Below are 26,436 nucleotides of genomic sequence, written 5' to 3'. Positions count from 1 at the left end.
AGGATAAGACAGGGAGGGAAGGCATAGCTCGAGCCCTGTTATTCACTTGGCTACTGATGTAAAAGCCCATTGTATACCTCAATAACATTGGCAATGTGGGACACGAATTTGATGGAAAAAATTGGAACCTCCATTTTAAAAAGCTGTCGGCCCAGAATATGCTTAGAAAATAATGGTGAATTTATTGGTGAATACTGTTATAAGTGTCTAAACTGTCCAGAAAGGTGTAGTGAGGAAGAGGTACTCTGTGAGTTGCAAATCGTACAAATTGCTTGACGATTTGCACCGCTCCATTAGCCTTGCAAAAACAGGAGCTCACTGTTAGACTCGCAAGTTTCAAGAAATTGCTACATTTCTGGTGTTAAAACATATTAAACTCATCATAGAAAGTTAGGGCTGATACTTAATGATGCAAGGACCATGTTAATAATAAGATTCCTGCAAGCCCATTCAACCTCTTCAGTCCAGAAAGGGCACAATTAAAACTGTGAGGTCTCATGTCTACAAGTAGTAAATTGTTCCTAGAGGCTCTTAAAATTTAAAATTTGTTTTTTTTCTTACAATTTCTTTCTGGCTTTTTCATTGTCTCTCTTAATCCAATATTTATTTCCCCTTTTCATTTATTTTTACTGTATCTAATTGGACCCTATTTCCTTCTCCATCTTTCCTCTATTCTTTCTCAGTCTTTAAATCTAATTGGTTACAGAGATACACTGTTAGTCCTGTTGTTCGCTAAGGTCCTAGATGCTTTGTTGACCTCGCCATCTCCATTATCAGCTCGCACCTCCAGCAACGTGTGACACGAAAATGCTTCACACTGCAGGGTGAAATAAGAAGTCTAACTAATAGGGCATGTCTCAAGTTGGCTCATTCTAGATAACTTCCAGCTGGTGTAAATATAGTTTCTAATGCTCCTCTTGGGTTTTATGTGCATTTTCCACAGCAGTTACTGTACAGAATCACGATGAACCTCAACGAGAATTCTACTCTTTAGTTTTCTGGTTCATTTCTCATTGTTGTCAGCCATAGCACCGGTGCCTGATAGCTGTTCACTTATCCCTATAGTAAAATCTGTGTGCGGACATTGGATGAGGGAAGGACAGAGTTTAGCTGAAATATGCTTCCTCGACACTCTCCTCATTTGCAAAATAACCTGCCAACCAATTCTATCCATGGTCACAGCTGGCAAGGGTCCACTTGGTTAGGGGCATGCGAGGGGAGTAGGAGTACCAGAGGGTTGCAGGCCATACCCCATCATGGAGCTGTGACCTACCAATAGTCATTGCTTTCAGGAAATGAAGACTGAAAATCTGATGATCGCCTTCCAAAAATTCGACCTTGCTTCCACATTTGAGCTGGTGAGACGGACTGAACTGGACAATGAATCAAGTTCTTAGAGAGAGCGGATGCGGGATGCAACACCACGCTGTTCCACATAGAATGTTCCAGATCTTAGCCAAGCAGACCACAATTGGATGAAAGAACTCCTACCAGAAGGAAAGTAGGGAAAGGGTCAGATTACATATCAGATCAGACAACCCCAACTCTAAAGAAATTCTAAAAAATTTTTTTTTACATAGTTAGTTGCATTCAAATTCTTGCACCACATGTTCTTAGTCATGCTGCTTTGTGAAGTCCAGTCTGGGAGCACACTGGGAAGGAGCTGGGTTAAGTTGGGGATGTCATTGTTTTTCCATTATCCAGGACAGTTCAGGGAGCATGATCTAATTTCATCCAGCCTGCACTCATGTAAGCTGTAAAACATTCTGAAACACCTTGGGATTGTAAAAGAAAAAGATTCTAGGGTTATATGGAAGATTTGTAGAACCCATGGTGATGCAATGATGTCATCCCTCCCAATCCCTCAAGCAGGTGCAACACGAGAAGTAGGAGGTTAGTGAGCTGATATATCCAGCGATCAATAGGCCATATTTGAAGATTGAGTTAACACTAGTGTTTCTTTAAACTTTGAGTATGGCTGAATCCTCCTTTAACCCTCTCCTCATATGAATGGTCATTTAATTTAGCTGGACTATAGCAGCTGCAGATTGAATCCAAACATCAAACCCTATAGGAGAATTGCACACTAAGGGTTTAAACTGTCCAGGAAATAGCTTCCATGTCTACACTCTATACTCTGTATATTTAGAAAAATCAATTTCCAGGACTGGTGTACATTCAGCAATTTAATTGAGGGGTTTGAGTGATTTATGCATAATAATAATAATGGATACCCAATAGTGAGTTATAGACTGAAATCTAATCAAGGGTTTGAGCTATTTTATGTAAATGTGAGAGTGAGTTACAAGGCAGAATACACTCAACAGTTTTAGATGGTTTATGTAAAGGCTACTTGCTACGTGGATCTGTTTTATATCATTGATATCATTAAGAACCCCCTCCTCATGACCCTGGAGTAATCTGCAGGCAAGTCTGAGGGGCTGACAGGACCTTTGCCAGGTGAAGCTGATATACTAAACTATGCATACTCTGGGACTTCTGGACACTCCGTTCACTGTCGAGTCACAACTCTGAACTGACATTTTTGTGCTCAGGAAAACCATTTCTGTAGATCTTTCACCATTCACTAATTGAAGTTATGGACCACTATACAAAAGGGCTTCTCAAAAGGACCATCATGAGCTCTTCCAATTTTTGTAGTCACACTGGCTACATCAAATGTGCACAAAGCATTATGCAGTGTACCAGAACACTTGTCTAATGTTTGTTGCCCTTGTTTTTGGTTTACGAACACAAGATATATCCACAATGCGTATCATTCTGTAAAAACGCATGCTTTAAAAGGCCTAATTATCATTTTAGGTCCCCAAAGTGAATTATGGCATAGTACACAACCCATAATTGTAAATAAAGACTTGCTGTGCCAAGTTTTTTTTGGAAAGTAAATGTTATGAGGTCTCTTTTCCTCACTGGGGTCAGGACAGTGGGTGTAACCAACCTCCCTGACCACAAATCTGGAGCAGTATATAACCAACCATCGGGCAAAAGCCTATTTGCATATTGAGTAAGCAGCAAACACAACCTGATGGTGCATCAGTTTACCTCTCTGCATTTTGCACAGTAACAAAGGCAGATTAATGGCAACAAACTCCAGCAATCTGTCCTCTTAGTTTACCGCTAACTTCTGCTGCTGCATTTTTCTGAGAGTGAACTGCTGTCTAGACTTGTGCAATTTAGACACTCCTTAAAGAGGCAGAATTGAGTTCATCTGTTTACATTTACAAAATACCTTTGTGACTCTTGCAAACCTAAGAAGAAAATACCCCCATTAATCTGCTCTCAAATATTTGCCTATTTATGTGAACTACAAGAAGTAAGCCACTTTATAATGGCCTCTGCTTATAGACTTCGTACAAGAAGAAAATCCAATGTAAGGATCCTGAATTCACTGCGTTTTTTATCCTCATTTGAATCTCAGACAGACATGAAAGAGATTGCTCACCTATGAATTTTTCCAAATCACAGGCTCAGCACCCTGAAACTTGAACTGCCAGCTCCTGGGAAAATCTGTGATGTGGTGTATTATTCCATCATATATGTGTGCATGTTCACGTGTGGTTGTGTATTATGTGTATGCACGTGTGTGTGTAAGCATATGTGTGAGTGTGTGTCTGATGGCATTGCTGCTCCTCCATGCAATGGACTCTAGGGATGTTGATGTCACTGGTGACTTGCGCTGCTCCCTAAAACTTGGTTGCGATTTGATTTAAAAAGACTATTCAGTTTTTGCAGGGAACTAGGGTCAAGTTTAAAATAAAAAGTCATGTTTCTTTATCCAGCCTCAAATTCTGTAAAATCACTTTGATTGGGACCAAAAAAAAATTAAACTTAGAAAAGTGGTTGAAAAATGTACCATGTAGGGTGGGACTGAGACATGCTGGTCAGAAGGTTCCCTTCTATGCTGACCTCAGCTGCATATACAGCAACACTGGTGTTACAAATAGCTTCAGCAGTTACAGGTTGAGGAAGGGAGATAAAGCTAGAAAATACATGGGAGTCACATCGAATGTATAGCACAGAAATAGACCATTTGGCCCAACTGGTCTAAGCTAATGTTTACGGTCCATGTGAGTCATCTCCCAGCCTACTTCACCTAACACTGTCAAAATATCTTTTTACACCTAATGGCTATTCATCAGACTGTTCTGGTAATGTTTGTGTATTGGTATAATTTTTTTTAAAAATTCTTTCGTGGGATGTGGGCATGGCTGGCAAGACCAGCATTTATTGCCCATCCCTAATTGGCAATCTCTAATTGCCATTGAACTGAGTGGGTTGCTAGGCAATTTCAGAGTCAACCGCACGGCTATGGGTCTGGAGTCACATGTGGGCCAGACCAGGGGAGGACAGCAGATTTCCTTCCCTAAGGGACATTAGTGAACCAGATGGGTTTTTATGACAATCAATGATAGTTTCAGGGTTACCATTACTAAGACTAGCTTTATATTCCAGATTTATTAATTGAATCTAAATTCCACCAGTTGACATGCTGAGATTTGAACCCATGTCCCTACAGCATTAGCCTGAGCCTCTGGATTACTAGCCCAGTGACATAGCCACCATGCTACCATCTTCCCTGATCTACCACTCAAATATCATAGGAAACATAGAAAATAGGAGCAGGAGTAGGCCATTCGGCCCCTTGAGCCTGCTCTGCCATTCATCTAAATCATGGATGATGCTCTACCTCAAAGCCATTTTCTCAGTATCCCAATATCCCTTGATATCTTTAATATATAGAAATCCTTTGATCTCCATGATCATTTGAACATACTCAGAGTTCCACAGCCCTTTGCGGTAGACTATCCAAAGATTCACTACCCCCGAGTGAAGAAATTCTTCCACATCCAAATATCCAGCTGACACTCACTGCCTTGGCCCAGGTGTAAGGATGAGGTACAAACTGGGCACCGAGGAACTGCACCCCAAATGTGAGCCATCGCTTTCAGGAGACTTCGGCCAGAGATTGTGTAGGAGAGATCTTAAGAAGGGGGATGTGTTTTATTCCCTGTGAATTCGAGGAGAAGATCATTGCAGGATATTATCCTGGGGGAGTCTTTTACAAATAAGTGTTTAACATGTACAGAAGAAAACATTAAATCTTGTCAACCGGTGAAGGCAGCTGCTGGGGTGTACTGTACAATATCACACCAGCAGCTAGTTGTTGCAGTTGGATTAAAGTTCAAGCCGACTGCCATTTTGGCAATGGATGAGCAATCCAGGGTGATAGCGTCATTTACACTGTACAGTCGGCTGCCCTGCCTGCACTGACATTATACACAGCAAACACACTTTCACAATCCCCAGAGGTAAGCCCCTAAGGCCAATTACAGCCATGAAGTTCAATTCCATTTTATGTCACATTAACTCTTTACCCATCTGGCACATAAAATTGCAAAATTTGTTGGCTATCCCACAAGAGAGATGCCTGTTACCTCATCATGGGGCTATTCCAAGTGTCTTTCAAGGCCACCCAAAAGCTACAACAATGATAACTACTTGCATTTATAAAGCATTTTTAACATAGTAAAATGCCCCGAGGTGTTTCACAGGAGAGCAATCAAGACAAAAAAAAATGACATTGAGCCATTAAAGGAGATATTAGATTAGATGACCAAAAATTTGGTCAAATAGGTATTATCTAAGAAGCATCCTAAAGGAGGAAAGAGTGGTGGGAGCCAGAGAGGTTTAAGGAGGGAATGCCAGAGCTTAAGGTCTATGTAGACATAGCATCCAAAGGTGGGGCTAAGGAAATTGGGATATGCAAGAGGCCAAAAGTGGGGGAGTGCAGAGGTATTGCATGTTTGAATGTCCCAGCTGCAAGACAGTTCACTTCTTGTGAAAAGAGGTGGTGCTCGCTGGAACTGGGAATCAACATGATCATTGGGTGCAATTACAGAAAGGGTCCTAAAGAGGGACTCCTCTGGTTCCCATTTTAACCTTTACACTGCTGGGCACTATTAACATTTGTTTTTTTGGAAGCAGCCACAGTAATTATCAAAAGGTAGAAATTCCAATCTGCAAAATCCATGTGCAGACCCTAATGGCTCTTGCTATCTTCCTGTGTATACTATTCTTATACATTCGTCGTAGCCCAGGAGGGGTCTCAGATTCGCATTAGGTTCCTGCTGTGCACAATGTTCTGAAAACGTACACCCCAAAACAGCAGCTTTTGAACAGAATTGTTGTTTTTTCTAATTTATTCGAAGGCTAGGCCAACATTTATTGCCTACCCCTAATTGCCTTGAGAAGGTGGTGGTGAGCTGCTGCAGTCCATGTGGTGTAGGTACACCTACAGTGCTGTTAGGGAGAGAGTTCAAGGATTTTGACCCAGTGACAGTGAAGGAACAGCGACATATTTCCAAGTCAGGATGGTGTGTTGTCTGAGCAACTGTACAAATAAAGGTTCTCCTTTCTGAGTGCTGGCATTGTTGTAATGCAACAGCCAATTTGCATATAGCAATGAAGATAATGTGTTTTCGAGATGATTGAGGAATAAATGTTAGTCAGGGTAAATGATTGCCTTGATTATACATCTCGACTGCAACCCACCCCTCCTCTCCTGGGTGGGGAAGCTGTGTGAAAATCTCTCCTCCCCAACATGTTCAAAGAATTCAGACCGGACTCAGTGATACCACTTTCACCTCTGAGTCATGATTCAAATCCCACTCCAGAGACATGATCACAAAATCTAGGCTGACCATCTTATACAGTTCATTGTCTTTGAAGAGATTTTAAGTTGAGGCCTCTTTGCCCTTCCAAGTGGACGTAAACGATCCCATGGAATTATTCAAAGCAGGGAAGTTCTCCCTGGTATCCTGACCAATATTTATTCCTTAACCAATGCCACTAAAACCAGTTATCTGGTTATTATCACATTGCTGTTCATGGGACCTTCCTGTGTGCAAATTCCCTTCATTATAACAGTGACCCATACACTTCAAGAGAACTTGATTGGCTGTAATGTACTTTGGAAAATCCTGAGGTCGTACTCAATAGTCCCATCACTCATGCGTGCTGGTGTGTACTCCAATTGTCAAGGTATGGTGAGAACTGTGACTGTGCCATGTTTGAAGGCAATTAGTGAGGCCTGTTATTTTCAAAACAGAAGTTTCTGGTGCTGTTCAGGACAGCAGGAGGGCAAGGTGTTCAACAGGACAGCCATCAAATGGATACCACTGCAGTTTTAATGTTTGCCTCCTTGATGTGAAAAATAACTTGAAAACAATTATGTTTTGATTCAGCCACCAATTTGGATATTTACAAATTGGCTCTGCTGAGCTTCCATCTTTTCAGCCAGATACATGTTCCCAACAGCAGTATGCAAAGAGGGAAAATGCCCCATAAGCTCTGATCAGTGCAGCCTCATGCTCAGGAAACTGTTCAGAGTGGGATTTGTGGTGGGAAAGAGTTGGAGAGATCAACAGTTTAAATAAATGGGACTTGTTTATTTTTAAGTTGATGTAAGTGTTATGTATTCACCGGTTTGCTGCGTATCTTATATATCTCAGAGCAATAAGATATTTATTTTATTCGTTCACGGGATGTGGGCTTCACTGGCTGGGCCAGCATTTATTGCCTATCCCTAAAATGAGAAGGTGGTGGTAAGCTGCCTTCTTGAACCGCTGCAGTCCGTGTGGTGTAGGTACACCCATAGTGCTGTTAGGGAGGGAGTTCCAGGATTTTGACTCAGCGACAGGGAAGGAACGGCAATATGTTTTCAATTGATTGACTTGGAGAGGCACCTCCAGACGGTGGTGTTCCCATCTATCTGCTGCCCTTCTTCTAGATGGTAGTGGTTGTGGGTTTGGAAGGTGCTATCTAAGGAGCTTTGGTGATGACATTATTTCCACAAATTTATTTATAGTACTTTAAAATATGTCTGCAATCTCAGGATTTCTATGCACATGCTCTCAGCCAAAACCCAGGTCTGTTCCTGGAACCTTCTGTACAGTGTCACTTTATTAAACGCTCTAGTTCTACCTGCAGGCTTAAGCAATCAAGCACAGTGAACACACGTCAGTTAATAGACTAAGGTAATCAAACACAGATCAATTAAACCATTGAACATTTTTATCCCATAAAGAGTCTCCATGACAGGGCTGTAACACAAATCTAAATGGGTTTGTGATCACAGGATACAAATCCTAATCTGTGTTAGCTTCAGACTAATGCTGAATGTGCTTGTACTGAATAACTGCGATATTTTTACAGACACATGTGGGTCTGCAGTGAAATTGCAGAGAGAAGGATTTGGTTCAAAAATGTTAAATGTACACGCAGGAAGTGCACCAACTTCTATCCCCACATCATATGAGATTCCTTGATTTGTTTTCACAAATAATCGTACTCTATGAACCTAGCAGCTTCAATCCTTTGGACGGGATATGGAACATTCCTTTTTTTTAGGGTGAGGCTAGATGGTGGACGGATGCCTTGGTGCTGGTTTATATAATTATGGTTAACTTTTTATTCATTGTTATTCCCTTCCCTCTGTCTCCGCTTCCCTCCCCCTCCCCCGAACTCCCCCATCCACCCATCCCTGCAGGCTGATCAGCTGATGCTACATCACGAACAGACTGAGTGTGGCAAAGGGAAATGCCCTTACGACCCACAACAGCGGGTGGCCTCAGCAATGATTGGTGAGTAAGCATTGGGTGAGGACAACGCTGAGGTAGCAGTGAGACTGTGCATGCTGGGGCAGGCAGCGTGTGGGATGGTACGCCACTTCAGGAATGTTTATACTGGCAGAGACTGCAGCCTGAGAGGAGAAAATCTGTTAAAACCGTAGCACTGTAGTTTTACTCTCACAAGTGCCCACTATGTCCTTGGAAGAACCATACTAATATTTTTGTATAAATAATAGGCTGTATGGGATTTGTGACAAGTGCAAGTTTACACAGCTGGAGGTGGCACTGCCCTTATGCACACTTGGGTCAGCATCAGGGAATTCTTGGTCCAGAGTTAACATTTGTGGACATGCCTTGAGTGTCTTGAGCATCCAGTATAGACTGAGTGTTTGTTCTGGAAAATTCCTCAACAGTAGTACCGTCACACATGGACTGGAACAATATTAGCAGTCACAGCATCTATACTGACTCAGATCTCCCCACTCAACCCATTGACAGATTAGGTGTAACGTAACTCTCTACATCGTCTGAACGGCATGCTTTGGTGTCAACCTCAGGACATTATGTGATGTTTTCCAGTCCCTATGTTATGTATCACTGCAGGCTTCGAGTGACACTGCCCATTCATCACCAACTTATTTACAATTCTGTGCTTTGGCCTCATGACCTGAAGGGAACAGAGTTAAGCTTGTCTGAACACACAGGATTCTTAGTTTAGTATTGGAATCTAGATTCCTGAAATGAAAGGATGGTGTCAACTCAGTTGCCACTCGTCAAAGTGTGTACTTAGTTGAACTTGAACTTGAATTGGGCCGCAGGATTGAAAGGCTAACGTTCAAATTCATAAAGTCTGTATAAAATGTCAGTGTTGTATTGAAACCGTCACTTATTCAATGGATGATGTTCAGCAAGCTCTGGAGCTGACATCCATGTTATAATAGCCTTGATAAGTAACTATGTGACTATAGCGGCTGTAATAGACTATTGTCTTTTAGAATAGTCAAGTGGAGTGTACCCTCCACCTAACTTGACACTTCCATTCTCCACACATACCTTCTGCAATGACTTCACCTTTTGGATGTTTGTGAAACTGTGGTTATCTGATTGTCACTTGGCAGCCAAGACTAGATTATGCAATGTCCATTGCAAAAAGCTTTGGACCCTGTGCTCCACCTCTGCTTGTTCACCTACTCTTCTGGTTCTCTCCCTCTGCCTATGTTTTCCCACTGTCTATTCTCTCTCTTTTCCTATTCTCCCACTCTGCCCACTCTCCCGCTCTGTCCACACTTCCACTCTGCCCGCTCTCCCACTCTGCCTGTGCTCCCTATCTGTCTGTGTTTCTATTTCTCACTGGCCCATTTTATGTTAGAGGGATTTCACATGAATTCTTTTCTCCTGGATGTCCCTTGCCAACAGGAACAGGTGAGGCTTCCGTTAGTGTGTAGATCTCTCCCTATACAACCCTTCAGGAGACTGAGGCAAATCAGTGGACTATAATTCTCTGCGAAAGTGCATTATTATCCATGATTTCTAACATCATTACTCTCCCTAGGAGTGGACTATATGAGTTTAGGTGGCTCAGCTGTGATTCCACAGCACGGAACTTTTGACTTCTAGTCAAAGAAAATCTCAAAGATTATTCTACATCACTTGATTCTTTGAAACCAGCAGGGGTATGACAGTACTTTCAGGTACCTTGGCAGATGGCTGGAGTCATGGCGAGGCCGGGGTCATGTATACATAGGCCCTCTACAGCAGGATGTTTATAGATAAGACAGCGCGTCTCCTGCTCATTTGCTAATGAGTACTGCATGACACAACTTAGAAAATCACTGCAGCAGGAGCGTTGTTTTTTGAGTAGAATCTGTGCGAGCCCACAATCACAATCAAAGGGAAAGAAAGACTTGCATTCATACAATCTCAGGACAATCAATGAAATACTTTTGAAGTGCAGTAGCTGTTGAAATGTAGGAAATGCGGCAGTCAACTGGTACACAGCTCCCAGAAATAGCAATAAGCAGATTAATAGTTTTAGTGATGTTAAATTAAGAGGCAAATATTATATAACACATCAAATTAATTGGTTCTGAGCACATGCAGATATTTTTAAGTGTTGTGAGGTGTTATATAAATTTAAGCTCTTTCAGCATTTCAAATGCATTACGCTAGGTTTTTGGTAACAAGTGGCATGTTCGTCAAGTTGAGGGACGTTACTAGTAGGGAATGGAGCATTATTCTCACTTTGCATTTGCTCCCAGAATTTGGGGTCATGTAGGTCCGGGGCTCATATGTGACATGGGTTAATTGCAGTATAAACTGCTCTGTCCAATGAAAGGCTCTACCACCAACCCCACTGCACCAGTCTGGCATTTCCATTCCCTGCTCCAGCTGCCCCGAAGCCATTTAACACTCCAATGAGTATTAATTTACTGGGGATGGGACTTCCGCAGGAAGGGAAGCCCTGCCATCTTTAAAATCCTGGCCTATGTTGCATGTGAAGTGCGTAATGAGTAAATATTAAATGATAACTTATGCTTGAAAGGACCATTTGCAGTGTCTTGCTCCTGTATTGCAGTGCTAATCTTATCAGGCTGCCAAAAAGCAAATCTGAAGAATAATCCTGGATTCAAATACTGTACTCTTGGTCTAGCAGGATCATGTTACATAAAACACTGCTCGTAAGGTGAAAGACTTTTGGGTCTCCTATTTTCTCGCTGCTTGCATGATTTCAAGAGTCGCCCTTGCAGTCTCAGTCAGCAGAAGGAGCTTTTCTTCAAACCCTGTCACCACCATTGATGGGTACTTGCACGACGGGACTGTATGAAATACATATGCTGCCCCCTTGCACTCATGTCGTACCTTAGCAGGAACTGGACTGAGACTCCTCCATTCACCAGAAGGGAAGAGAGAGCGTGGGAGGCGATAACATCAGCCTGCTGTGGCTTCAGTCCCAGATTTGAAGGGACAGCGTGCTAACTCATTGCATCATGCCGTCACTGGAGCAATAAATTCACTCCTGCGCCCCCACCCCCATAAATGTTGATGTGAGTGCAGAGGTGAAGGCGACAGCTAAAGTTCACTTGTGGGATCCCTTGTTAGGAGAAGATTGCTGGAGGCATATTCCCAGTTGTCCTGTGACACTGGAACACACACACGGCACGGCGTATCCTTGCCTGTTGACTGCAGAATTCTGCATCTTCTTGGCGTATGTATGTGTGTGGCCAGAATTTTATGGCCTCACCGTGGCTGGGACAGGACCATTAAATGTGGCAAGCCATTCTAAATTCCATTGGCTTTGGCGGGAACGTAAAATCCCTCTGCTGTAAAATTTTGCCGTGTGTGTGTGAGTCAGTCAGTCAGTCAGTCAGTGAATGAGTGAGTGAGTGAGTGACAGATCCAGCATAGTGATGGAACAGCTGCTGGCTGGTAATCAGAACTCTGAATTCTAAGATGCCCTATGGGCGACACATGAGGAGGAAAAAATTAGTCTCAATCTGTTTCTTCCTTGTCACACTACACAAAAGCCAGCTATTTCCCATAGATCTCCAATTATGGTCCCCCATCACAAAGTATTGTGATTTATTGTGAGGGCTGGTCTGGGAGGACAGACTGCTGCTGGCTCAGGAAAACCTGCACAACTGTCCTACCAGCTGTCATTCAAGGAACCGTTTGGCTGCAGCCTCTTGCTCCACAATTTGCTGTGCGAATGTGTATTACTGAGAGTCTCGCAGGCTCGGAATGCTGGAAATATCAAACTGCCATGCCCCCCCCGCCAAACCCACCAGTGTCACACGATATTAGAATTGTGGAGACATTCGAAGTGTGTGGCATGCTTACAGGGCCCAAGGGTTTTGAAGCTCACTAAGAGCAGACTGGATTATGTCAAAAATCTGACATAAAAAAATGTTAACATTTCAATCCAAGGCTGGATTAATGCACAGACAGGCCGGGCACCAGCCTGAGGCACCCCCAAGGAAACAAGAGGGAGATGCCCTAATAGTTCAATGAAAATTACAACAACAACAACTTGTATTTATGTAGCGCCTTTAATGTAGCCAAATGTCCCATGTTTTGCAGGGGCATTATGAGATAAAATTTCCAATTTTAGTCACCTAAAGAGATAATTGGAAAGGTAGCCAAAAGATTGGTCAAAGAAGCATGGTAGCACAGTGGTTGTGTTACTGGATTAGTAATCCAGAGAGTGGGACTAATGACCTAGAGCCATGAGTTCAAATTCCACCACGGAAGCTGAGAAATTTCAATTCAGTTAATTGAATAAATTTGGCATTTAAAAAAAATGTTAGCATCAGTAACGATGATCATAAAATATACATAATCCCATCTTGTTCACTAGTGTTCTTCAGGGAAGGGAAGCTGTATTGCTTACCCAATCTGGCATATCTGTCACTCCAGACCCATTATATTGTGGTTGAATATTAACTGAAAAGGCCTAGCAAGACACTCAAACCACTATGACAAACTATATTAAGGATAAACACTCGCAATCAACCTAGACATCAGATTTGGACTTGACAAAGACACACATCCAACAATGCAAGGTTCTCCGTACTAATGTCTGGGGGCCTTCTGTTAAAATTGGGGAGCTGTCCTATAGACTAGTCCAGTATGACATAGTCATACTCACTTAATTATACCTTACCAATGTCCCAGACTCCTCCAATGCCATCCCTGGGTATCTCCTGTCCCACTGGTAGGGCAGACCCAGCAAAGGGTTGTATACAGTCGGGAGAGAATGGCCCCGGAGTTCTCAACCTTGACTCAGGACCCCATGAAGTCTCATGGCAGCAGGTCAAACCTGAGCAATGAAACCTCCTGCTGATTATCACCTACTGCCCTCCCTCAGTTGATGAATCAGTACTCATCCATGTTGAACACCACTTGGAGGAAGCACTGAGGGTGGCAAGGGTGCAGAATATACTCTGGGTGGGGGACTTCAGTTTCCATAACCAAAGGTGGCTTGGTAGCACCACTACTGACCGAGCTGGCTGAGTCCTAAAGAACATAGCTGCTAGACTGGGACTGCGGTAGGTGATGAGGGAACCAACAAGAGTGAAAAACATACTTGACCTTACCCTCCCCAATCTACCTGTTGCAGATATATCTGTCCATGACAGTATTGGTAGAAGTGACCACTGCACAGTCGTTGTGGAGACAAAGTCCCACCTTCACATTGAGTATATCCTCTATCGTGTTGTGTGGCACTACCATAATGCTAAATGAGATAGACTTTGAACATACCTAACAGCTCAAAATTTGGCATCCATGAGGTGGGTGGGCCATCAGCAGTAGCAGAATGGTATTCAATCACAATCTGTAACCTCACGGCCTGGCATTTCTCCCCTCTACCATTATCATCAAGCCAGGGGACCAACCTTAGTTCAATGAAGATTGTAGAAGAGCTTGCCAGGAGCAGTACCAGCCATATCTAAAAGTGAGATGCCAACCAGGTGAAGCTACAACACTTACTAGAATGCTAAGTAACTAAAGCTGCATGTTATGGACAGAGCTCAGCTACCTTACAACCAACAGATCAGATCAAAGCTCTGTAGCCCTGCCACATCAATTTGTGAATGGTGGTGGAGAATTAAACAAGTTAATAATGGCAAGCATCAGCACATATATGTAAAAGACAAGGCTGGAGTATTTGCAACCATCTTTAGCCAGAAGTGCCAAGTGGATGATGAATTTCAGCCTCCTCCTACAATTCCCAACATCATAGATGCCAGTCTTCAGCCAATCTGATTCTTCCACATGTTATCAAGAAACAGTTGAGTGCACTGGATATGGTAGCTTAATAGACCAGAAATTATAACTGGACCAGCCACATAAATAATGCAGCCTCAAGAGCTGGGGATTCTGCGGTGAGTGGCTTAACTCTTGACTCCCCAAAACCTTTCCACCGCCTACAAGGCACAAGTCAGGAGTGTCATGGAATGCTCCCAACTTGCCTGGATAAATGCAGCTCCAACAACACTCAAAAAACTGGACACCAGAACAAAGCAGCCCACTTGATTGGCACCCCATCCACCACCTTAAACATTCACTCCCTCCATCCCTGATGCACATGGCTGCAGCATGTACCATTTACAAAGATGCACTGCTGCAACTTTCCAAAGCTTCTTTGACAAACCTGGGACCTCCACCGCCTAGAAGGACAAGGGCAGCAGATGCACGGGAACACCACCAAATTCAAATTTCCCCCCAAGTCACACACCATCCTGACTTAGAATTGTATTACCGTTCCTTCACTGTCGCTGGGTCAAAATCCTGGAACTCCGTAATAGCATTGTGGGTGTAACTGCACCACGTGGACTGCAGTGGTTCAAGAAGGTGGCTCAGTGCCAACTTTTCAAGGATGGGCAATGAATTCTGGCAGTGGCAGCAACACCCACATCCCATGGAAATAAAAATGCCTTTTAAAAGTAACTTAAAAGAGGAGAGAGAGGTGGAGAGTGAACAAGGTTTAGGAAGGGAATTCCAGAGCTTAGAGCCTAGGGAGTTGAAGGCATCTACCTTGACTGTAGGCGCAGTTCTTGCTCCCCTTGCCTTGACTGTTGGTTGAGAGTTTGTATTCACTGCCTCACAGTTAAGACCCCTTGTTCCCTTTTTCATCAGAACAGTCTCCAAGATGGGCTGAGCAGCAGCAGGAATCAGCCACTGCTGCAGGGTGGTCACTATGACATTTGCACCTTACTCGATAACTCAGGGAAAATAAACCATTTTTATGCAGCTGTTTTCAGCAATAAAGACTGTTTGGGGTGAATGACTAATATCTGAGCTCTCTTGCCTGAGAACAGTAAAGTCTGTTTTGATTTTTACAATAGTTTCATACCAAAATTTCCAAGGACTGTCATGTGCAGCAACAGCATAAATCAGGAGATTGAAATTTCTCCTGACATGTTCAGATCATGTGTACCTGAGAAGCTGAAACCTGTGTTTTGCAAGTCTTGTTCTTATCGTTAATGGCTTGCTGGAGTCTGGCATTGTTCCCTTGGATTAGAATGATGCTCATGTGTTGCTGCTTGTCAAAAAGCTTGACAAGTCAGATCATAAATTCATAAGGAATAGGAGCAGGAGTAGGCTATTTGGCCCATTGAGCCTGCTCCACCATTCATTAAGATCAGAATTAATCTAGTTGTGACCTTAACTCCACTTTCCTGCCTGTCTTTCATAACCCTTGACTCTCTTGTTGCTCGAAAATCTGCCTAACTCAGCCTTGGATATATCCAATGACCCGGCCTCCACTGTTCTCTGGGGAAGAGAATTCCAAACTTTAATGACACTTTGAGAGAAGAAATTCCTCCCCCTCTCCATCTTAAATGGGAGACCCCTTATCTTTGAACTGTGCCCCCTAGTTCTAGATTCCCCTGCAAAGGGAAACATCAAGGAAACTACAGGCCCAAGAGTCTTATGTCAATCATAGGCATGACATTTAAAGTGATCGCAAGAGATGCTCTCTTTACTCGCCTGATTAGGGAACATATTATTGGAAAAGATTAAATTTAGCTCATCTATTAGAATTTTTTGAGGAAGTTACAAGGTTCATCGATGAGGACACCCCGGTAGTTGTTGGCTACATGGACTTTCAGAAAGTAATTGATAATTAGCCCACAGCAAGTTGCACTATAAGACAGAATCTTGTGGTATCAGTGGGGGCTATTAGAATGGATCAGGAATTAACCACATTCTCATAGGCAGAAAATTGTACTTAATGGCTATGAATTAGCTCAGAGGCTGGTTACTTGTGGTGCCCCCTTACTCATAATGTCCCGCAGTTGGGCATGTGAGTTGTTCGGTATAGACAGACCTTCAGCTGTCTAGGCCTTACGCTCCGGAGTTTCCTCCCTAAATCTCTATGACTTTCTACCCCTCTTTCCTCTTTAAAAATGCTGCTTAAAATCTACTTAATTTATTTGGCCACCTGCCCTAATATTTCCTTACATGGCCGAGTGTCTAACTGTGCTTCATGACGCTCATGTGAAGCATCTTGGGAAGTCTTATTATGTTAGAGGTGCTATATAAAGATAAATTGACATGTCATTAGAATATAATACCTTGGGCTTATTTACTGTACAATATACAAGGCACCAATTGCTCATAAGGGATTGGGTAAACATGTTGTGGGTTCATTTATTAAGACTTGGCAGGTGAGAACCGTTAAGTATAGATATAAAGCTTGAAGAAATCAGAGCTATGTGTGTGTGCTCTGTTCAAAGCAAAAAGCGAAACTAAGACTAGATCACATGACACACTTTCCTTCTAGTGATGTCATGCTGAAATTCCTTAAAGGCATATTGCAACAGTTGTATGGATGCCTAATCGTGATGCTCCTGGGCTATTGCAGGTGACCTGTGGGGAAGATTTTGGGATTTAACCCACAGCCTCCTGACTCACAGCACGGTGGACCATCAGCCAAGCCAAGTTGATCCAGAAAGTTTAGGCCAGGAGTCAGCCAGCTGACAGCTTTCCCATCACCATGAGCAGGTCTGTTTCCTGGTGCACTGCTGCTCACAATCCTTCTCACCTGGTCTCCTGAGATCAGTGACATAGATCCTCAGGGAAATCAAAAAGCATTACCAGCAGCAATTAGTTTCAACATGTACTGTGATCTTCTTCGATGCTTCAGTTTCTGGGCACTGTGACAGGCTGAGCTGTTATTCTGGATCCTCGCACAGCATCTGTTGCCGAGATGACAGTTTCATTGCAACTGGCTTGTTTGTGCTGAAGGTCTGTTCATCGCTCTTAGTCTCAAAATGACATTGGTAATTTTAATGCACAACTGTTTAGTGCATTCATGACATCTGCATTTCTGGCTGAAGCAATAATGTATTCATTTCAAGTGGGTGGATACAGCAGACAGACCGTAACAAATATTCAAACACTAATATCACTAACAGTAATTCCTAGACTTAAAACTGTGCTGTCAAGTTACTCCCATACGAATTTGATGCTGGATACGTTATGACATCACGATGGAACTGTTTGGGACAGATTTGAAGTCTGTGTGATATAATAAAGTGGGTGATGCCAAAGCCATTTTCCATCTCTCCTGGTAATTTATTTCCTTTGAAGTCAATGCGAGAGATGGAAAATATGCTGCCCATTTGCTTTCACCTGTTTTACACTATCGAACAAAGTCAGTATCTACCCCTTAGTTTTTAATTGTCCTCAATTAACTTCTCACTTATTGAAGTCAAACTTGAGGCTGCCTTCATGAATCCAAAAAATAAATCCAAGGCACGTTTGGAATCAATGGGAGTCCAATGGAGGAGGATAGCAGTTGGCAAGGAGTAGTAGGAATGCACAGGGGCTCAGGAACAATAAGGAATCATTACAGATTGACAAAAACAACTGTTAGTCATAAACTTGGTGCATTTCTGATTCTGAGCTCAGTAAGGATGGAAATGATTTGCTCCAGGGTAAGATCTCCCTGGGCTGGTTCGATGGATGAAGGAATATATGGTAAATTAAGAGATAGTCTCCACACTTTCAATTCCATTTATCTCTGTAAACTCCTCCAGCCCTAAAACCCGCTGAGATCGCTGCGCTCCTCTAATTCTGGCCTCTTATGAACATGCCTGATTTAGTCAATTCACCGTATTGGCCATGCCTTCAGCTGTCTAAACCCCAAGTTTTTGAATTCTCTCCCTAAACCTAAACCCCTCTGCCTCTTTCTCTCTCTCTCTCCACCTTTAAGACATTCCTTAAATTGCTCCTCTTTGACTACTTTTGGTCACCTGTGGTTCGGTGTCAAATTTTGTTTGATAATGCCCTTGAAACATCAGGGAATGTTTTGCTATGCTACATGCAAGTTGGTATTGTTGAAGTAAAGGGAACCACAACAAAATTTACCTGAGAGAAAAAAACCTGCATTTTTCATAAAAGGGTCCTGTATCAGAGAGTTAAACTAGTCAGCACAGCTTTGGGGAGGAGCTAAGAGTCACCAAGTGGAATGCTGCCGGTGACCTCAGTTGACCAAAGGTCAGCAAAGGTCACAAGACCAATATGTGGATTGAAAATAAAAAATAGAGACTATCCGCCTTGGTTCACAGGCCAGCTGTTGCTCAGTTGGTAGCATTTTGTTTCTGAGTCACAAGGTCGGGAGTTTGAGCCCCCTTCCAGAGACTTGAGTACTTAAGCTAGGCTGATACTGTGGCGAGTGCCACACTGTTGGAAGTGCTGCCTTATGTATGAGACTTTAAACTGATGATTTCTGTTCAAGGTGGCTAACAAATCCATGCATGCATGCGGGTAAGGCACATGATCGTCAAAACTATTTAAGGCTATCTACATCACTGTAAAGCAACTATTGAACATACAAACGTACAAATTAAGAGCAGGAATAACTCAGCCCTTCAGCCTGCTCCGCCATTCAATAAGATCATGCCTGATCTAATTTTAACCTCAACTCTGCATTCCTGCCTACCCCCAATAACCCTTCACCCCCTTGCTTATCAAGAATTTATCTACATCTTGAGATATTCAAAAACTCTGCCTTAACCACTTTTTGAGGAAGAGAGTTCCAAAGCCTCACAACCCTCTGAGAGAAAAATTTCTCCTCATCTCTGTCTTAAATGGGTGACCCCTTATTTTTAAACAGTGACACCTAGTTCTAGATCCTCCCATAAGAGGAAACATCATTTCCACATTCACCCAGTCAAGACCCCTCGGGCTCTTATATGTTTCAATCAAGTTACCTCTTTCTCTTCTAAACTTGACCGGATGCAAGCCTAGCCTATCCAGCCTTTCCTCAGAAGGTAAGCCTCCCATTCCACGTATTAATCTGGTAAACCTTCTCTGAACTGCTTCCAATGTACTTACACCTTTTCCTTAAATAAGGAGACCAGTACTGTACACTGTACTCCAGATGTGGCCTCACCAATGCCCTGTATAACTGAAGCATAATCTCCCTATTCTTGTATTCAACTCCCCTCGCAATAAACGATAACATAATGATAAGCCTTAAACATAAATTGGTTCATCCTGTTTCACCCAATGTTTAAAGGCTCTGTATTATTGGAATGAACCTTCCCGCAGATGTCAGCACTGCCCCCGCCCCACACAATGTCGGGACCACGTGGGTGCTGAGCCCACACAAGGGGCAGAATTTTTCAGATAGCGTGCAGGCTCAGCGGGAGCAGGTGGGGGGCGGTCGCCATTTTACACGGGCGGGCCAATGAATGCCTGCCCCAGCATAATATGCGACCAGTAGCGCTCAGCACTACCTGTGCGGGCGGGGGGGAGGAGGGGGATTCGGGGCCAGTGCTCTTTTGCGCATGTGTGCGAAACAGCACAGCAATCTCTCTGAGGCATGGAGCTGCCTCAGGGAGATTGAATCAATATTAAAATAATTAAATAAAAGGTTTAAACATTTATTTAAACATGTCCCCTCATGTGACTGTGTCACATGAGATGGGGTATGTTTTTATATTTATCATAATATTTTAATTATTTAATAAAAGCTTTAGGAAACCTCATCCCGCCCATGGATGAGGTTTCCTAAAAAATGAGAAGGCCGCTGGACTTTTTCGCCTGCCCGCCAACCTTGAGGTTGGACAGGCAGCGTTAACAATTACATCAATTACTTTCTTATTGGCCTTAATAGGCTGTTTATATATCAGCGGTTGCGCAGCCAACTCCAGCGCGCCTGCCGAACATAACATCGCTACTCAGCATGATGATGTCGGGATGCACGCCCGATGTCATCACGTGTGATTTTATGCGTCGGCGTGTTGGGCCCGCCCTGCACGCTGACTGAAAATTTCTGCCCATGGCCTCAGTGTGTCCATCGGACCTGTGGCAGCCTCATAATTGGCCACTACCTTGTTCACTACCCAATTAAGAACTCTAGCCCTAAAGGTCACAGATAATGGGCTAAATTTTCTTGGCCCCGTGGACCAGGGAAGGAGGGCCAATAGGATGGCCCTCAGTGATGTCCAGACAACAGCCCTATGTGGAGAAGTGAGCGCTGCTGGAAAGGAAAGAGACTTAAGGAGCACCTCAAGATGGAGGCATTCACAAAGGCCTCCCTCCTCAGCTGAAATAAAAGATTAGCCTTAGGGTGGAAGTTGACTCCTCCAGAGGAGTACCTGAAGCTGCTCCTGGATCCCTGTGAGTATTATGGCCCACTGTTGTGGCCTATTAACCCAGCCGCCTATGGCCTACTGACCTGCCAGTGGGGGGGGTGCCTCTGCATCATTGCTGGACACCTGGAACTCTGTCAGGCCCAAGCAATACCAGGAAAGTTCCAGCGCTAGGGGAAAATGGCCCTTGATTTGGGCCTTCCTAGGCTTCAATGCCTGTCCGCCTCTGTGGAGAGGTTTCAGATTCCCATTACAGCCTGCCCCTTGGAGAGTCGCCTGCAGGCGAGACAACATTTGGGAACCACCCCGATGGGGTTTCCTGCCGTTTTCCCATACTGCCACCCCTGCCCCGCACCCTGACCACCTCGCCTCCAAACCCATCTGCACGAGGCCAGGCAAATTCAGCCCATTATCTCTGATCTTTAGGATTAGAGTTACAGGCATTGTAAATTCATCTACAAAATCTTTTCATGCTAGCCTGTGAGACAGGTTTCCATACTGCATGGCTAATAGAAAGAAAAAACAGACATGTATATAGCGCCTTTCATGACCTCAGAACACTCCAAAGTGCTTTAAAGCCAATAAAGTACTTCTGGGGTGTAGACACTGTTGTAATGTAGGCAGTGTGACAATGAATTTGAAGAATTTCCTTCCTAAATGACACAGCTCTAATTATAAGATTGTTCTGAACTCACCCATCAAAGGCAGAGGAACTCTACATTCCTCAATTCTGGCCTCTTGCGCAGCCCTGATTTTAATCATCCCATCATTGGAGGCTGTGCCTTCAATCACTAGGACCCAAGTGCTGCAATTCTCACTGAAACTCCCGAGTCTTTAATTATCTCTCCACTTTAAGACACTCCTTGAAACCTACATCTTTGACCAAGCTTTTGATCACCATTCTTATTATCTCCTTATGTGACTTGGCGTTACATTTTGACTGATTACGGTCTTGTGAAATGTGTGGGATGTTCTGCTACATCAAAGATGCTATGTAAATGCAAATTGTTATTGTTGGAATGGGGCAGAGGGAACTACAGAGGGAGAGGAGAGGAGAGGAAAGTTCAATAGAATTGGGGTTAACATCTTTACAGTGGAGCCACGCAAAGTGGGAAATATCAGGAAGGAAGCAGATGAAATGGTGGTTCGACTCCAGAAAAAAACATCAGTTAATTGGATCTCTGACGTCCTTACATGTTAGTAATTTCATCCCACATCTTCTGATTTTTAATTGAGATATACTTTGCAATGTGCTATGCTTCAGAAACAAATGAAAAGTTCACAGCTGCCCGTTGCATCCTTGTGTTTTTCCCACAAAGTCTGTAATTAAAGACTTGGATCTCTCTGCATGGTTACATTGGTGCTTTTGAAATTGGCTTGTTTCGGCCACAATAGGAAGGATTACTGCCACTTTCAAAAGAAACCTCAGGTTGACCACAGGGCAGGAAAATGCTTGCCAGATATGGGCCTGGTTTTTAACTCCAGCCAGGTGGGTAGCGGCAGGGTTACCAATTCTTGAGAAATAAAAGAAAGGGGACATTTTGATTGTGGGACTGAGGGTGAGTGCAGTTGGGGCACTGGTGACCATAGCAACAGGGCGTGATCATAACTCCCCCTGGTGGACGAAGACCACAACGCCCTTGCTAACAAAGAAAACCGAGACAATCGAGGAGCTCCCCTGCCCCGTGTCCCACAGGCTGTCCTGGAAACAAGGAATGAAAGACATCCCTTTAGAGACAAACAGTCAAAACAAGGGACGATCCCTTAAAATACGGGACAGTTGATCACCCTGGGTAATGGAATGAGTTGGAAACATGCCCACCTTTCCCGAAAGCAGGAGATTGTAACTCTCAGGCTTCATTTAAATCGCACCTACCAATTTCCCACCTGTGAACACAGTACGGGGTGGGATTGGGTTCCAGGGTAGGATTGCCAACTCTGGCTGGACGTATTCCGGGAGAGGTCGGCGGAAGTGACATCACGGTAAGCCGGAGGCTTGGCACGAAAACTGAATTTCTTTACTGGTCCAATTTCTCATCCATCCTACCATCTCACCCCGCTTCCCTTGGCCGCTCTCCCAGATTCATTTTTTGTCATTTATTTCTCTTTTTGGTTTCTCCTTTCTCTCCCCAGCAACAACCAACTCGGGGACTTTTAAATGTTTAATTGTGGTTTCCAACATGAGTTCAATGCCCCAAGATTAGAAGAAAACAAATAAAACAACATTTACACTGTGCTGACTGAGTTAATAGTGCATCAAATTTCACAACAACTGCAACTGATGTGATGCTAAACTTTATAAAAGTCCTTGGACTGCCTTCAGTGATATAATTAAACCCGTGCCTTTAACTGGCAGACAGATCTTAGTGTGGATTCAGAAAGCCCCGTCTGTCTATCTCACCTCTGACAGGTTTACTCGAACTGAGATGTGTTTGAAATGTTGATATTAACTGTTTTAATGTCACGTCCATACTTACAGCACAAATTGTCAGAGCCACGTGCTCCACCCTAACACCATTTACAGAACCTGGAAATGTTCAGCACACGAACCAAGGCCACAGTGCAACAGTGGCTCAGAACTGTGGTTCCGCCCTGTCAGCCCGGCCTTCGTCTGTCCCTGTTGGTGAGCTAGCTCGGTCACGTTTACTGGTCTGAGATTTTCTAAGCATCGAGTGAGGTGAATATTGTTTCAGAAGTGTGTGTCTTTCCCAAGATAATGGAGGGAAACAGTCTTATCAACCAAAATTCATGTTTATGTCACCAATTTGTTTGTTCTTTTCCTGGTGACAGGTGCAAGGAGGGGTAAAAGTGAACCCTTTGTGTTTTTAAAATTTCCCAGATTGCTTTTGAAAGCCACTGGGAGATTAATGCCGATTCCAGGAGACTCCCAACCATTCTGGGGGCCGTTGGCAATCCTATTCCAGGAGTGTCTTGTGTTTGGAAAAGTTGGGTGTGTCCAAGGAAGGAAGGCTTACACTTTTTTAGGGCCTGTGGGAGAGTTCATGTGCTGCTTCTGACCCTGCAAAGGAAGAAATCAAAAATAAAAGCAGAAAATGCTGAAAAGACTCAGCAGGTGTGGCAGACCTATGGAGAGTGAAACAGAGTTAGCGTTTCAGGTCTGTGAGCTTTCCTTGGAATTCTGATGAAAAGTCACAGACCTGAAACATTAACTCTTTCTTTCCACAGATGCTGCCTTACCTTCTAAATCTTTCCACCATCTGGAGCATTTTGCTTCTGAAAGAAATCAGCTTCCCTTTCTTGGCCTTTCCTGGTGCTGATTGTCTTCCAAACTGGTTTATCCACAACAGCTTCCCCATTCAAAACCAAGTTAAAATTGTAGTTTCCTCACAAAGACCGCCTCAGTTTTGGGAGGGTGTTCTTGCTGACCATTCAGTAGAACAGATCAAAATCATGGAACAGCGTGACCTTGATGGCCTGATGGTAGGTAAGGAACCCATCATCCCTCAGTATCTTATCCAACAATCAACAGTGCAAAAACACAATCTGTTCATTATCACATCGCTCTTTGTGAGAGTTTGATTATTTTTAAATTGGCTGCTGTGTTTTCTGCATTATAACGGTGACAGCACTTCAAAAATACTTAACTGGCTGTAAAGGGCTTTGAGACATGCGATGGTCATGAAAAGCGCTATATAAATGCTAATTTTTCCTTCATGGCAGTGAGTGCATGTGTTCTGAGTTCGTGAGCAAGTGTGTGTGTGTGTGCCCACAAATGTGTCTGTGACTACATGGATTTAGCTATGTATGTGTACATGTGTCTGTGCATGCATGCACATGTATTCGCATGCATGGATGCATTTGTGTGTGTGTATGCATGTGTGTGTCCATGCAGTCCTGCAGACATCTGTGTGTGCATACATGTGCCTGTGCGTGCTTGAATATGTCTGTGTGTGTGTTTTCGTGTGCGCACTACCACTACTCACACATATCTCCAGGACCAACCTGGTTAGGGGTACAATTGGATTCAGCTTTTGGTATAAATTTGTCTTTGAGGATTAATGCTAGGCTCCAGCAATTGCATCTGTTTCCATTTGTTTCAGGGATAAAAGAGTCTCTGAATCACATGCAGATACTGAAGGCTACACACAACATATGGAGTGTAAACGTTCTAGCCGTCTGCTGCTGACAGTTCAGAGGCAAGGTCTAACAGAGAGTTTACGTTAACATTAATGAATAGCACACTGTCCTGTTTAAACAAGCAGGATGACCTAGTTGCCTGATGTGTATTTGAAGACAGTAATAAATCATAGCATTGCAGGGGTCAGTCAGCAGCAGGTAGGGTTTATTTATACGTGTAGTAAATTCACTCTTGACTATCAGTTGCATTCTCCAGTATGTACATTGTGTAGAATGGTCCATGTTCTTGCGGAGAATCTTTATGTTCCTGCTGCACACGTCTTTGGAATATTCAAACACAAGATAGTTTCCAATTTAACTCTCACAATTCCAGCAAATCCCAGAAATCCTGAGTTCTCTTGTTCTCTTGTCAAACTGCTTTTTCTCAGTTAGGGTTAGTAAATAGCCACTCAATCTGTGACTCTTATTTGGCTGTGCTAACCTGCAAGATTTAAAGTTGTAATGACATTCACTCCTGAAAGCATTGACTCTTCTGAATATGGTTGTAGACCATGATTCGTGAGTGAATCTTGACATTGAGAGTAAGGGGGCAATTCCACTCTAGGGGCATCACAGCCAATCCTGTCCTTTCCCACTGGCCATATGCATGCATACATTCAGCAGAGATTCCTAGATAATTATCAAGAGTAGAAGCCCAGGCCAATTCTCCCCCTCTTAATCCTTCTGTAACTCTTCCTAAGATCAGCTAAATGGAATAAGGATTAAACCTTGTAAAACAAAAACAGAATTACCTGGAAAAACTCAGCAGGTCTGGCAGCATCAGCGGAGAAGAAAAGAGTTGACGTTTCGAGTCCTCATGACCCTTCGACAGAACTGCATTTCTTGAAGAGCAGTGGCAGTCAATTAAACACAGAGATAAAAACAAAAAACTGCGGATGCTGGAAATCCAAAACAAAAACAGAATTACCTGGAAAAACTCAGCAGGTCCGGCAGCATCGGCAGAGAAGAAAAGAGTTGACGTTTCGAGTCCTCATGACCCTTCGACAGAACAGACCTTGTATCCTCCTGGTATATATGGCTTGACCACACACTGAATAAACTTACTCAACTATTTGATAAGCCCAACATCCTAAACTGTAACTTGCATCCTTGGTATTTGAACTCAGTGACTTCATGAGCAGTTTCCTTGTGGGCAAACAATGAAGCCAAGGAAGGCCCCAATCAAGGGCCATTATTGCTGGAACTTTCCCGGCATTGCTTGGGCCTGACGCATGCCAGGAGCCCAGCAAAACTTGCTAATTTAACAATTAAACCTGTTCATTTCCTTTCTTAATTTTGGAAATCTCCACTTTCCAAAGAGAAGCAAGACCAAGTTCTTTAATCTTTCCTCATAACTTACGATTCCTGATAGCCAGAATCATCATGTTGTTCGTCTCTGCACCTTATCAGCATCAATAATACTCTCGCTTTGAGGGTCCTATGTGCCCATGAGAAGTGATTAAACCTGTCACCATTTCACACTGAGCATTTAACCATTTATCACAGTTTGCTTGTCACTTAATGGCTAATATGATGATATGGAT

General features: G+C 43.3%; 1 protein-coding gene across 2 annotated transcripts in view; it reads left to right on the top strand.

Moving 5' to 3' along the window:
• sema3h (sema domain, immunoglobulin domain (Ig), short basic domain, secreted, (semaphorin) 3H) overlaps positions 1–26,436 on the top strand; it is a 167,254-nt gene that overhangs the window by 91,501 nt on the left and 49,317 nt on the right. For both annotated transcript variants that reach the window (XM_041191590.1, XM_041191591.1), the window contains exon 5: positions 8,570–8,663. In XM_041191590.1, coding sequence (XP_041047524.1) covers positions 8,570–8,663 — 94 coding nt within the window. The remainder of the gene's footprint in view (positions 1–8,569; positions 8,664–26,436) is intronic.

This window comes from Carcharodon carcharias, chromosome 7 (genome assembly GCF_017639515.1).
Source record: "Carcharodon carcharias isolate sCarCar2 chromosome 7, sCarCar2.pri, whole genome shotgun sequence".
Classification (NCBI taxonomy): domain Eukaryota; kingdom Metazoa; phylum Chordata; class Chondrichthyes; order Lamniformes; family Lamnidae; genus Carcharodon; species Carcharodon carcharias.
The sequence above is the reverse complement of the archived record's forward strand: the minus strand, read 5'-3'. Positions and strand labels throughout refer to the sequence as shown.